Here is a 14301-nt window from a genome sequence, read left to right as displayed (position 1 = left end):
GAGAGAATACATACCAAAGAATGTTCAGCAGACAGAAGATCCAAATATCTCATCAAAAATGCCCAAGTTACACATTACTAATTAATTATATTATTAGGCATTGTATTACGGATTATTAATTTAAATGCATATTTAAAGGTATGCATTATTAATGTATAGAATTTGCTGCCATAAGAAACGGTGATGGTCCCTGGTTCAGATTACTTTAAAAAGTATGAAGACAAATTTATACAGAGGATAGGTCTCTTAGCACCTGTTAACCATGACACCTAAATAGAACCTCTAGACTCAGAAGCAATATGCTTCGGTTGCCGGCAGGCAAACAGCAGGGGAGGCAAGTTGCCTCCATGTTTTGACTCTGGGCTTCCCAGAAGCATCTGGTCACTGTAGGAAATAGAACGCTGGATTAAATGACCCTTTGATCTGATATAGCAAAGCTCATCTTATGTTCTTATGCTCTTAACATAATAATAGCACATTTTATAAATATTTCATAAATCTCCAGAGCTTGGCTGGTAAAATCTACTAGTGTGTTATTAGATCATATACATTATCTGGTGAAAATATTTAGGATTTACTTTGGACTTTTTCATTTTTTACCTACTAGACATGGTGGTTATATAATACCTCCAGTATCAGAATTAGTATGCCTCTGTATGCCAGTTCCTGGGGAACACACATGGGAGGGTGCTATTGCACTCATGTCCTGCTTGTGGACTTCCTGTAGGCATTTGGTTGGCCACTGTGTGATCAGAATGCCTTTGGTCTGATCCAGCAGAGCTCTTCTTATGTTCTTTATTAAGAAAATTATAATTGGGAAGGATTCACATTATCATGAAGAAAGCTACTCCACAAGTATTTTTGTGATCAAAGCTATGTTGGTCTGAAATACCGTAAGGCATAAAAAGGTGTTGATAATATTGAAGCAAATGTAAGTATTCATTTAAATACACGGCTTAAGAGCTTTTATTGATCATCTCCAATGCAAAAAATTATCGTGGCCATGGCAACTTCACTCAACAACATGAAAATAATAGCATAAAAAGGGCCAGGCAACTGCTTCTTAAACATAAAAAGAAGAGTTGATCTGAAAATATTTGTTGTGGGGAGTGAGAGGTATGGCATACTTGCACAGGACCAGAAAGGGCCAGATCCATGGAGCAGGCTATAGTGGGCCTCCTACTCTACCCACAACTTGAAATTTACACATACAACATTTTGTGGCACAAACACACACAGAGTCAAATATGACTGTGTTATGTATAATGATGCACAGAAAATACGTTTTACTACATTATCTTAGTGGAACATAATCTCTGCTTTCCTGAAAGAAAAAGACCTTAACAAGGGATGGGGGCTGAACCTGCCTGTTTCAGTTTCTACAAATTTCAAACTTTTTGAAGCACAAGTTTGTTCCATCCCATTTTCACATCAGTTTGCAAATTCTTTGGTAAAAGGTCTGCATGAAAATTCATACTCATTTTTATGCATATTTATATACATTTATCACTTTAATAAGTCATCAAATGGTATGTTCTTTGTCAAGTCATTTTCAATTGAGAATTATAGCAACACAATCAGAGCCTGTTCTCCAACCATGTTGATCCCCCCCTCCCCTGCCGCCGCTTTGGTAAAACAAACATTCAGACTCACAATCTGAAAGCATAAGAGCCAGGTACAACGTAAACACAACAAATATGTTAGGGAAAACATCATTCAAATCATGTTGGTGCACATTTTTCCTATTCCCATGTTTTAGATGAAAAGGTAAAACTGAGAGATTTCATTTTTCAACCCATCATTCAAGATTTCACCGTAAAGAGGGCACAGTTGTTTAGTGATACCACATCTGGTTCCTGGATAAAAATGCATTCTGTGAATGCTCTGAAAATGGTGTGAAAAGATATCTTAGATTTTGATGTTTGCATAGTTCAGTTGTGAGGAGGTCAATAATGACATTAAAGGTTTCAACTTCAAATTTCTTTTGTGGGTGAAAGGCTACGTACAGCATGCAAGTTAACATCAGGTTATTTCTTCAGTTGCACTTGGCTCCTAGTTTCACTATTTAGAGCCAAACTAGACATTCACTAGATATGTAACATACAACTATGTATCTTATTTTTCCTTACTAAATTACATACACGCAGATATGGGGTGGGGTGGGTATCCTTAGCAGAAACACAACACATGGGGAGGGAAGGCATGTCTCTTCTGTCCCCAGCACAATCAGAACCAAAACTCCACCCATAACCAGCTGCTCAAATGTTTAACAATCCCCTCTAATGTGGAGACACTCTACGTAACAGAGACACTCCATATGTCAGTACACATCTAAGTTCCCTATTTACGGTTGCTAAATATGTGGGGGAAATATGGCTGGTGGGTGCAGCAACAGGAGGTGAGAATAACCCATGAGACGAAGCCCCTCAATCTCCTCACTTGGACTTTTAACATGTGATGTGGTTGTCTGAACCCCACTACAGTCTCTGGACTGCAAACTGTTTCCTCTCGAGAATTCCATTTTTTTAATCTCTATGGTACTGCACATGGAGATAGGAAGTTCCTTTCTAATGCTTAACAGGCAGTAGTCCAAAACTTTTTATAAACAAGGACAGTATTTTTATTTCAAAGGGCATACACAGTCTTGTGCCCACTGATGTTTGCTTAGTAAATCTTGCCTATTTTGTATCTCCCGTTCTCCAAGCGGTCTGTATGAACATTAAAAGGATGTAGTTTCTTTAATTGATTAGAAGATGAATAGACTTGATGAATGTTGTAGATAAAAAAGATCCCTAGATCTATCTGGGGGGGGGGGGGATTACACTATTCATAAAATGGTAATCACAACAGTTACAACAGGAATTAACACAAGCATTTTCCACAAGAAAACTGAAGTAAGGGCAAAGTCTAATAATGTTCCTGATGTGATGAATTACACATATGGAAACAGATAGCTCAGGATATTGGTAAATGAAGTCTATGGTCTTTTAAAATCAATCTAGTTAATGATTAAACTTTGCTCCCATCTAAATGCTGCATGGTGAGTTACATAAAATAAACTGATAATCTCAGTCCACCTAAGAAGCAGGTAGGTGAACACATCAAGGTGGTGCTGATTGAAATGTCTGTGAGTGCCAAAGAATCGATGCTTTCGAACTGTGGTGCTGGAGAAGACTCTTACGAGTCCCCTGGACTGCAAGGAGGTCAAATCAGTCAATCCTAAAGGAATTCAACCCTGACTGCTCATTGGAAGGACAGATACTGAAACTGAAGCTCAAATATTTTGGCCACATGATGCGAAGAGAAAACTCACTGGAAAAGACCCTGATGCTGGGAAAGATTGAAGGCAAAAGGAGAAGGGGACGGCAGAGGATGAGATGGCTAGATAGTATCACCGATGCAATGAATATGAACTTGAGCACGCTCCGGGAGAGAGTGGAGAACAGGAAGGCCTGGCGTGCTATGGTCCATGGGGTCATGAAGAGTCGGACAAGACTTAACGACTGAACAACAAATATCGGTTTGATCTGCAGATTTCTTGTACTTATTCTATTAGTCAGTCAGTGCTAGAGAGCCCTCCATCCCCACTCTGACACTTCTGCTTCCTGGGGTAAATGACTAAACATTTTATAAAATGCAGAAACCATTGTAAATATCCAGTTCTGAAACCATTAGCACACATTACAGGCATTTCTACTCTAATTAGATCTTTTTCTAAAACACAATAAAATTCCTGCTTTGACTTCCACTCAGTTTTCTTGCTGAAAAGCATATGAGGTCAGAAGAATGTAAAGTAACAAGATATTTTAAAGTAACTCACCACTGTTACAGCATCATTCAATAATGACTCCCCAAAAACTAGGATGTACAGCTGCTCATTGACGTGAATGTTTTCAAAAACAGCTAGCACTGCCACAGGATCCACAGCTGAAATCAAGCTGCCAAAGAGCAGGCTCTGCAGCAGAGTGATATCACTCAGGCCAAATATGTCAATCTGGCAAATGGCAAAGAGAGAGATGCCAATGCCAAATGAATTCCAGAGAGTGCCCACAACTGCATACCAGAAAATTGTACCAAAGTTCTCAAAGAAGAGGCGTGTTGGCATAAAATAGCCAGCATCAAGGACAATTGGGGGAAGAAGATACAAGAAAAAAACATCACTCTTCATCACAGGTGGAGACTTTTCTTGTACCCCAAACATAATTCCACCTAGAATCAATCCAACCAGAATAAGGAGGCAGCTCTCTGGCACGATATGGGGCAACTTGTGGTAAAGATGAAAACCTTCAGAATGAAAGCAGAGAGAGAGAGAGATGGTTAACTTGTGCACAAAACGAACACTAATGTCATGCTATTCTTCTTACATTATTTATGTATGTATTTATTTTTATACCTCCACCTTTGCATCTCAGTGAAGGGGTGCTCAATGCACCTGACACCACACAAATTTTACGTAATCATACAATAAACAAAAAATATGATAAGACAACAAAGGAAAGCCAGATCATTCAAGCGCATATGTAAAATATTCATCCATACAACTTAAGACAAGTCAGCCAAACCATATGCCTGTCAAAATAAAACTCTGTTTGGTCAGATATCTTAAGGCCCCAAGGGAAGGGGCCAGTCTGATCTCCCAGGGCAGGGAGTTAAGAATCATAGAATAGTAGGGTTGGAAGGGGCCTACAAGGCCATCGAGTCCAACCCCCTGCTCAATGCTACAGAGTTCTACAAACTAGACATCATGATAGATTTCCCCCCTTTACATCCCTACCAATCATGTCTCAAAAGGCGGTGGGACACACAGCAGGGCCTTCTGCACTTATCTGAGTAGATGAACAGGATCTTGTGGTAGGACATGGTCCTTTAAAGACCTTGCTCCCAAGGCTTCAGAGGTAACGACTTGGTGCTTGTATCGTAACTTCTTTTTTCATGTTTTAATATAGGAACTTTGAAGAGCAGCTCAGTCAAAATGACACTGAGAAATCCAGGTTTTAATGAATTTTATGATTGTTTTGTGAAAGGCTTTTTTAAGGTTTGGCTAAGATACAGTGCTGGGATCTCACAATTGTTCACCCTGGCATGAGTTTCCCTGAATGGAGTTTCACCTAAGGGATGCTCCCAGTTATGCTTGCTTCCCCCAGAGCCCCCCGCCCCCAAATCTGCTCTGGGGGATTGGGGAGTCCTCTGAAACAGCGTGGGATATGCTGTAGGGAGAGTGGTAATCCACCAGCAGGAGCCCTTCTGGACACAGAAGTCTAGTTAGTATCAGAGCCAATATTTTGGTGATATTATAGATTAAGCAGCAATATGGGATTGTCTGGACTGTAGCTATGCATGTGCCATGGCCCTAGCCTCAAGTTCAGAGTCAGAGGGGACTGAGCTGGCCAAGTATGAGACTGCTCTACCTGTGGCTGAGGAACTAGACTGGGTTCCTGATACTGAACTTGAAGCTAGAGGTCAGAAGCCTCTGAAACCCGAGCCAGGACACTTTCCTTGGGACTGATTTGCCTGAGGAATTGAATGTCTCCTGCTCTACCATACTTGCTCAATGGCACAGGGAGTTTTCCAGGCAGGAGGCCACAGAAAGGAGGAGAGGTGCTTGCCTTCAGGCCAGGGGTCAGTCCATGAATTATTCACAGTCTTACAGCATTGGTGTGGAGGTTGGGAGGGGTAGACTGGAGGGAGGGACGCATAAGGCCTCAGTTCAACTCGAATCTGTTGGAGCACATCGCTGACTTGGAGCTTTCCTTGGTGCTGCAACCACTGGGGCTCTTTGTGGTACCTGCCTGCTCAGGACAGATCAGAATACCATAAAACCAGAGACGAGTACTGCTTGCCTTTTTCCTAGGGGTACTTTAAGGAAAATATATAATGGCACCACTTTCTAAGAAAGATATGAGCATAGCATAATGCACAGACAAAAGCAACACAGATTGCTAAGGATTTGGAAACATGGCATATGAGAAAAGCTTACGGAGCTTATGTCAAGATGGAAATAGGCCAAGCGTCATAAACAAAAGGGAGGTAACTGCTTACCATCACCACCCCAAACACATACTGAAGGAAAACAAGAAACAGTTGACAAGGCTGAATCAGAACACAATCAGACCATGTAAAATATACAGTTTCTCTGGGCTTCTTGTACATTTTTTTTTTAAAAAAACTGAATGAATATGGGTCAGGTGTGATTTAAGTCTAGAGCAGCTTTCCACAATCTGGTGCACTCCAGTTGTTTTAGTTTATATCTCCCAGCATTCCTGACCACTGGCCTTAGTGGCTTGGGCTGATGGAAGTTGAAGCCCAAAACATCTGAAGGTCACCAGTTTGGGGGAGGCTTGTCTAGAGATATCTGATGTAACCAACATCTAGAATTTTCTGCTGTTCTCACAGCCACAATGGCAGTGAAACACTTCAAGAAGGAAGATAGTTACTTGATCCATCAATACCGTGTTCTGCAAGTCCTAATAACTGTCAGTATCAAGGCAGTAGCATATTCTTTCTAACCATTCACTTTCCTATAATGGTCAAGGGAGAGTACAGCTCCAGATTGGAAGGGGCTCCTCCATTTACTACTTTCCAAATGTGCAAACTCTAGGCATATGGGGCCACTTATTTTATCTATCTATCTACACGTTTGTTTGTTTGTTTGTTTGTTTGTTTGTTTAAAAACACTTCATCAAATAGATATCAGGATGGTATATAAAAAGCAAGATGGTCATATATCATAAAATATCACAAACATAAAAGTATAACCATAATTCATTTTTTAAGGTCAGTAAGATACCAGACCAACTGACCAATTAAAACACCTGAGCAAGCAAGAACATTTTCACTTGACACCAAAAGGATAACAGAGTTGGTACCAGTCACACTTCTATAAAGACAGTGTTTCACAGCTGGGGTGCCACAACAGAGAAGACTCTCTCCAGTGTTGACACATAACTTGTTTTAACAGCTGCTATGAGAAGAGCCTCCACAGAAGATGTTAAAACACAGGCAGGCTGATACAGGGAGAGATGCTTCTTCAGGTATTTCAGTTTTGATATTTCAATAGTTGGGCAGAGTTTGTCTGCATCTACACAGGGAAACTCTATGCTTTTTTTCACCTGTTCCAGGACTAACAACTGACATCAAAAGAACTCCTAAGGACTAAGACTGCTGGACCCTGCTGCACTTTTTGTGGGATGCAGGATGTAGCCAAGAGTGGCAACTTAAGAATGGGGTTTGAATGTACAGTACACCAGTTTGAGAGACCACCACGTGCTGGAACAAGAAGGGAAACACCATTTGGATTTTCCACTGCAGGTGGAAAAGGTGTCAGAAACTGACCCTGGGAAAACATCAATTTCATCTCATTTCAGACCAGCCAATAGTAACAGGGTATAATTTTGCTTGTTCGGCAAATTGCAGATTTCTTCTGTAATTATCGTATGGCCCTCTGGAAAAGTTATGGAAGGGAAAAACCACAAAGCTTCCATGCCACCACTATACCAATCTCTTCATCACCATGAAAAAATGAATCTGAAGGCTGGATACCAACGGTCCACATGACACAGACTCATAAATGCTGAAATCTACCCTCATTTGAGAAGTATCTGAAATCAGTAAACAAGGTACAGAAGCATTCAGTCATTATTACTGCTTGTGTCCTAACTAAACCAAGAAGGCTGATTCACAGACATCAATCGTCCTATTCAAGCATTCCTAATTAGAGTACAGTAAATAAGTGAGGAGGGGGTGGGAACTAGGGCCATCCCCTCTGCCATTACACTTGTAATCCGCTACATGTGGAGAGTGACTTTGAAAAGAGGAGAGCTTCCTCTAATCATCCAGAACATTGGATAATAATCACATGCAGAAGTCAATTAATGTGATCCTGGGGCGGGTGGGGGCTAGCATTCTCTCCCTCCTGATGTGTGTACTGTATACTAATTAAAAATGCCTGAATAGAACTAATAACATCCTAGCTTCTGAAACACCAGGGTCAATTTTTCAACAAAAAATTACTCTGCAGTCCAAAGTATATTTACTAAGGAACTCAGCAGGACTTACTCCTGAGTAACTATGCATAGAGGAGTATAATACAAAATGGCAACTGTAATCTATTTTGGGTTTGGTGAGTTGCCTGCTTCATTTGTATTCCTTTTCTTTCGTTCTACATAAATGGTTCACCCTATGGTCACATTTCAAGAACTGCACATTCACATTTATCCCATACTTCTCCTTTTCCATATTTAACCTATGTGATTACACATGATAATGAACTGAAAACACAGCTCCTAATGCAAAAAGAAAATGAACCACTCCTAAATAGTTTTACAAGTCTTACTCATGGAAGGAGAACCACATACTTGTAGTTCACATAAGTTGCAACTGAGATATCTCCTAAAATAACACACCCATGGACATTTTATTGCCTTGAGTGACTTTTGGCAGACTCCATAATTCTATGTCGGCTTTTCCTAGATGCCTATGAATTGAAATCATAGATGTACTGTTCCTTCTACTATAGTGGAAAGCTGACAGGCAGCATTGCCTTGTGAACCATTTTTTATTGCTCTTCTTTAGTTCTTTTGCACTTCTATGGCTTACAGTGGTAGGTGGCACGAGCATATACTGAGTGAGAGCAACTGAAATTGAGAGGGGAGAAAAAGCTTCACTGTGGTGATAAACTCTTTCAGTTTGTAATTCAGGAAGTCTCCCTCAGGATTTCTGGTGAGGGGAGAAATCTGCTCACTTAATAATACATCTTTGTTCAGGTTAATTTCTACTGTTATTTAATACTCTCCAAAGCATTTCATTTCATTAAGAAAATTTCAAATCATTAAGTAAATACTAATGGATAAATCACTGGAAATTGATCAAGAATATTTTAGAACCAATTCTAAATGTCATTTGCTTTCAAGACAGCATGAGAAGATCCATCAGTAATTAAGCCATAAGAACATAAGAGCCCTGCTGGATCAGTCCAAAGGCCTTTCTGGTCTAGCATCCTGTTTGCCATAGTGGCCAATCAGATGTCTATGCATCTCACAAGCAGATATGAAGGCAATAGCACTCTTTTACTCATGGACCTTAGCAACTAGTATTTAGAGGCAGTAATATATAGCCATCATTAATACATATGCTTGCATCAATATTAGCAACATGCTTTTATGCCTTAAACATTTCAAATCAACATAGCTTAGTTCACAACAAATACCTGTAGAGTGGCTTTCTTCATGATAATGTGAGACCTTCCCAATTGTAATTTTCTTAATACAAGAGCATAAAAAGAGCCCTGCTGGATCAGACCAAAGGCCTATATAGTCCAGCATTCTATGGTCACACAGTGGCCAACCAAATGCCTATGGGATGCCTACAAGCAGGACATGAGTGCAATAGCACCCTGCCACCTGTACTCCCCTTCTACTGGTATTGAGAGAAATATTGCCTCTGATAAAAAGGTAAAGGTGCCCGACTCTAGGGGGTGGTGCTCATCTCCATTGCTAAGCTGAAAAGCCAGCACTGTCCAAAGACACTTCCGTGGTCATGTGGCCGGCATGACTGAACACCGAGGTGCACGGAACGCTGTTACCTTTCCCGCTGAAGTGGTACCTATTTATCTACTTGGAATTTCTTGCTTTCGAACTGCTAGGTTGGCAGGAGCTGGGACTGAATACGGGAGCTCACTCCGTCACGCAGCACTCGGGTCTCAAACTGCTGTCCTGCCGACCTTCCAGTCTGCAGTTCAGTTTCTTAACCACTAAGCCACCACGGCCCCTTGAAAGCCTCTGATACTGGGGGTTAAATAAAACCATCATGAGTAATACCCAATGATAGCCTTACAGCACAATCCTATGCATCAGAATTAAGCTCACTGAATCCAGTGGCTCTTACTCCCAGGTAAGTGTGCACAGGATTGCAGCCTTTTCCTCCATGAATTTCTCTAATCCCTTTTTAAAGCCTTCTAAGTTGGTGGCCATCACCACTTCTTTTAGAAGTGAACTTCATAGTTTATGCCACCCTTCCCCAACTTAGAGCCCTCCAGATTGTTGAACACATCTCCCATCCTCCTCAGTCATCACAGGCACAGCCAATGGACTTTTACTCTAACACATTTGGAGGGATTGGAGAAGGGTGGTTTATGCACCATATGAAAATGAACTTCCTTTTGTCTGTCCTGAGTCAACAGAAATGAGGACTTGGCATTTACCTTCCTATTGGTAACTGTCAATGAGATAAATTGGCATTACCAGTTTTTCAATTTCATGTAAAGCACACAAGAAGCCATTTCATTTCTGTAATAGAATGGCTTGGTGTGTGCTACTTCAAAATACTGTGAACCTTTAGGGTACTGTGTAGTGTGTGAACAGTATTACAATTAGTGCTATGCTGAAACCCCACCTGCCCTTTCACAACCTCTTCATTTCCCTGGGAAAGCCGTTTTTCTGCCTCTTTCATTGGGATTTTGAGAATTTCAGATAATTTTTTCAGGGTGCAGGGCTTCAGTGCTTACCTTATTGAAAGGAGGTGGCTGAGGAGTTCATTTTCTTTTACAATTTTTTCCAGTTCATTCCTTGCAGCCTCTCTGGCAGCTGGAGCTTTCTGAAAAGCCCCCTACAGGATTTAAGCAGGACTTCCTCCCTTGGGGCTTTCCAGTGCTGCTGTCTGCTGAGTGCCTAAAAGCTGAGCGAGGACTTCTTCTTCTTTGGACTTTTAACCAAAAAAACAAAATGCCTCACTCAGCTTTCAGACATTCAAACAGGCAGCAGCACTGGAAAGCCCCAAGGGAGGAAGTCCTGGTTAAGTCCTCTAGGAGGCTTTTCAAAAAGCTTAAGCAAAGATAGAATGGGATAAAAATTGTAAAACAAAGAACACCCTGACACACACCAGCCACCTCCTTACTGTAAGGTAAGCATTGAAGCCCACATCCTGAGAAATTTCTCCAAAATTCTCACCGTTTCCCACAATTTTGAGGTGCAATTTATTTTTGCCCCTCCCCCCCAAAAACGAATAGTTGAAAATAAATAAAATGAAAAGTCTGAGATGGTGCTAATTATAGTATGATAACATACATTTTCATTATATCCTTAATAAATAGTCCCACTATAGAGATAGAAAATGAGGACTGCAATCCATATACACAGTTACTTGGGATTAAGCCCCATTGAGTGGGCATGCATAAGATTGCATTGTAGGGCTCTGAAACAGTGAATCTTGAACCTAAATCTCCCACTCACCCAACATTCTAGTCAGTGAGCTGGATCCAGATTTAGGTTTGCGCAACTGGGCTAGTGCAAAAAGACTTTCCTGCCCCCCTTCTCTGCGTGGCAGCCCCTCTGGCCCTTTGAAGATGGTTGAGGTGCAGGGGGAGGGGGATACCTCCAAATTGGGCAGAAGCACCTCCCATGAGTGGAGGCCTTCTGCCCATGGAAGGCAGATCCTAGATACAACCTCCTATATTAAAGGAGTGGCCAATTCACATTACCCTTGTAATCATGGTTGCTACAGCCATTGCTGAACCAACTGCTACAGTTTCATGTAAGCAATGAATGAATGGTTGTTGTTGTTGTTGTTGTTCAGTCGTTAAGTTGTGTCCGACTCTTCGTGACCCCATGGACCATAGCACACCAGGCCTTCCTGTCTTCTGCTCTCTCCCGGAGTGTGCTCAAGTTCATATTCATTGCATCAGTGATGCTATCTAGCCATCACATCCTCTGCCGTCCCCTTCTCCTTTTGCCTTCAATCTTTCCCAGCATCAGGGTCTTTTCCAGTGACTTTTCTCTTCACATTAGATGGCCAAAATATTTGAGCTGCAGCTTCAGTATCTGTCCTTCCAATGAGCAGTAAGGGTTGATTTCCTTTAGGATTGACTGATTTGACCGCCTTGCAGTCCAAGGGACTCGTAAGAGTCTTCTCCAGCACCATTCTCCAGAATTAATGGTACTTTAATTTAATATTGTTTATTCTGAATATTTAATTTCCCACTCTTCAGTACAAAAATTCTCAGAGTGATATAAAATCAATAACAGAGGTTAAAAACAAAGCTAATAAAATCTTACAAAACAAAACAGAAAAATGACCAGTTAAAAACAGAGTTTTAACTGATATATCTAAAAGGTCCGGTGTGTGTGTGTGTGTGTGTGTGTGTGAAAGGTCTTCACCTGGCACTGAAAGAACAGACTAAGCACCATACAAAGAGTCTTGCGGAGATAGTTCCAAAACTGAGATGCCTCTACAGAGAAGGCCGTATCTTTAATCACTACCCTCTTTAAGCTTTGATGGCATGAGACACACCACAACAAAATGCTAGAACCAAGGCCACATGTTTCAGAATACCTCATGAACTCAGTGAGATGAACTCCACGTAAGTGGTTTCAGGGCACCAATCATAGCACTTAAAAACAGGTGTGTGATAGCCAAAATTATGCACTATTAAACCGAATTTATTTTAGTGGGGGAATTAACTGCATTCTGATGTAACAAAGAAATGATACCTACATAAGATTACACTGAACTGGGCTACTTAAGTGACATGCAATAAAACTATGTCAAAACTGTTGATAAGAATGAGATTCTGATAAGAGGCTTTCTACTGAATATGCAATGTGTGCCACTGCCTTATATATAGCTGATGCTGCACATACATGCACAGTATTTTTATATCCGTTTTTTTTTTAATCAAAATATTTGAGATATAATGACATACATGTTCCAGGGACCAGGAATCTCTCTCTCCCTCTTTCTTTCTTTTTATAATTACTCTATTTCTAAAGGAACAAAGATAAAAGCTGCCAGCAAAAAGCATAAAGGCATCAGATTTCACACCAAAAAGTTATTATGCAGGAATCCTCTAACACAATAATTATCTCTAAATATTTCTGTGGTCACAAAAGCAAGAAATGCCTTCTACTTCGTCGCTACTTTCATAGGAGGACTCCGCCCCAATCACTTTATGCAAAACAAATTACAGAGAGCAATCTTTATCATGCAAACTTGTGAAGCCACTACAGTTTAGGAATCTAGGCTTTTCTTGTTCTGATTTTTCTCAATGATGTCGGAAGAAGAGGAACTGCAGTAATTTGCCTTCCCAGGTCTCTTTTGCCACAGTTGACCAGGTGCCAAATTTATCACTAATGAATGTAATTGTTCATAAAAGGATGCTTCAGGGTGACTCCTTAGAGATATACTTAAAGTTTAAACCAGAAGTGGGGAACCTGTGGTCCTCCAGATGTTGTCAGACTACAGTTCCCATCATCACTGGCCAGTGGCCATCCTGGCTGGGGCTGATGGAAATTGGAGTCCATAGACATCTGGAGGACCACAGGTTGCTCACCCTGGTTTAAAGGCTCCTATTATGTGCTACCTTCCTCCCCCGTAACAACCCCCCCCCCCCACACACACACACACACCTGTTCCACTTCTCCTCCCCTCCCCCGTTGTCACCCACTAAAAACTGAAATCTCCCGTCCTGGCCCTGGTGGGGGTTCAAAGCCTCCTTGTACTTCCGTCACTTACCGATCTTGGCTAAGGACGCCAGCAAGATCCAGAGGGTGATCTCGAACGGGATCTGCACGTGGGGGTAGTCCAAGGTGAAGACTTGAAGCCTCGTCTCCTCGAAAGGGGTCCCGCTTGGCGCCTGCAGGGTCTCCGCTCTGGGGCTGGGGCTGATGCCCATCATTGCAGCCGGCTCGGGCAGCCCGCTTCCCGAGAGGGCGGAAACGGAGGCGCCGTGCGGCAGAAGCCAAGCCAGCAGGAGCGGCAAGGGGCCGAGCCCGAGCACTCGCCAAGACGCCCCCATTGAGCCGCGCGTTGCCGCTCTTCCTCACCGCTCAGCTGGAGAGCGAGCCGGCGTCCGGCTCGCGTCGAGCATGGCGGTGGCGGTGGCCCTGCCTGCCCTCGCTGCCTGCAGGGGGAGACAGTCGGGGGCACGCGGGAAGGAGGAGGGCGGCTCGAGCACCTGGCTGGCTCCTCCTCGGCGTTTTGTCTCCTTGCCCACCAGGCGAGGTCACCGCGGGGCCACTGCCAGCTCGCGACTCCCTCCTCGCCCTCCCTCCTCGAGCCGCTTCGCCGTGCCCAGCAGCGCACGCGCCCACAGGCGCACGCTGAGGCGGCAAGGAGAAGGGCAGTGCCCGGGCGCAGCGCACTGGGCAGTCCCCGTCGGTGACTCCCAGCCTGCGCCAGCCAGAAAGAGCAGGCGGGCGGCGACACCCCACGCCTTCCTCTCCTCCCTTCCGCCGGGACAGGTGCCGCCCCAGGTTCGCTGAAGGTCACCCCCACGGCAGGACGGCAAGTAGCCACGCGCTCCTCGGACCG

General features: G+C 42.7%; 1 protein-coding gene across 2 annotated transcripts in view; it reads right to left on the bottom strand.

Annotated features, from left to right (window-relative positions):
- The window catches only part of SLC9A2 (solute carrier family 9 member A2), a 50412-nt gene extending 36387 nt beyond the window's left edge, over nt 1–14025 (bottom strand). Inside the window, exons 1-2 of one of the 2 annotated variants that reach the window (XM_084844457.1) lie at nt 13504–14025; nt 3821–4284 (exon numbers count right to left, since the gene is read on the bottom strand). In XM_084844457.1, the coding sequence (XP_084700583.1) occupies nt 3821–4284; nt 13504–13786 (747 nt within the window). In that variant the 5' untranslated portion in view covers nt 13787–14025. Of the gene's footprint in view, nt 1–3820; nt 4285–10501; nt 10598–13503 lie in introns of those variants that run through there. The other variant, XM_084844458.1, reaches the window with a different exon arrangement.
- Nucleotides 14026–14301: the final 276 nt, after the last annotated feature.

This window comes from Heloderma suspectum, chromosome 3 (genome assembly GCF_057233095.1).
Source record: "Heloderma suspectum isolate Gila_16-S chromosome 3, 16-S_ref, whole genome shotgun sequence".
NCBI classification, from domain to species: domain Eukaryota; kingdom Metazoa; phylum Chordata; class Lepidosauria; order Squamata; family Helodermatidae; genus Heloderma; species Heloderma suspectum.
This window is presented reverse-complemented; position numbering and strand designations above follow the sequence as displayed.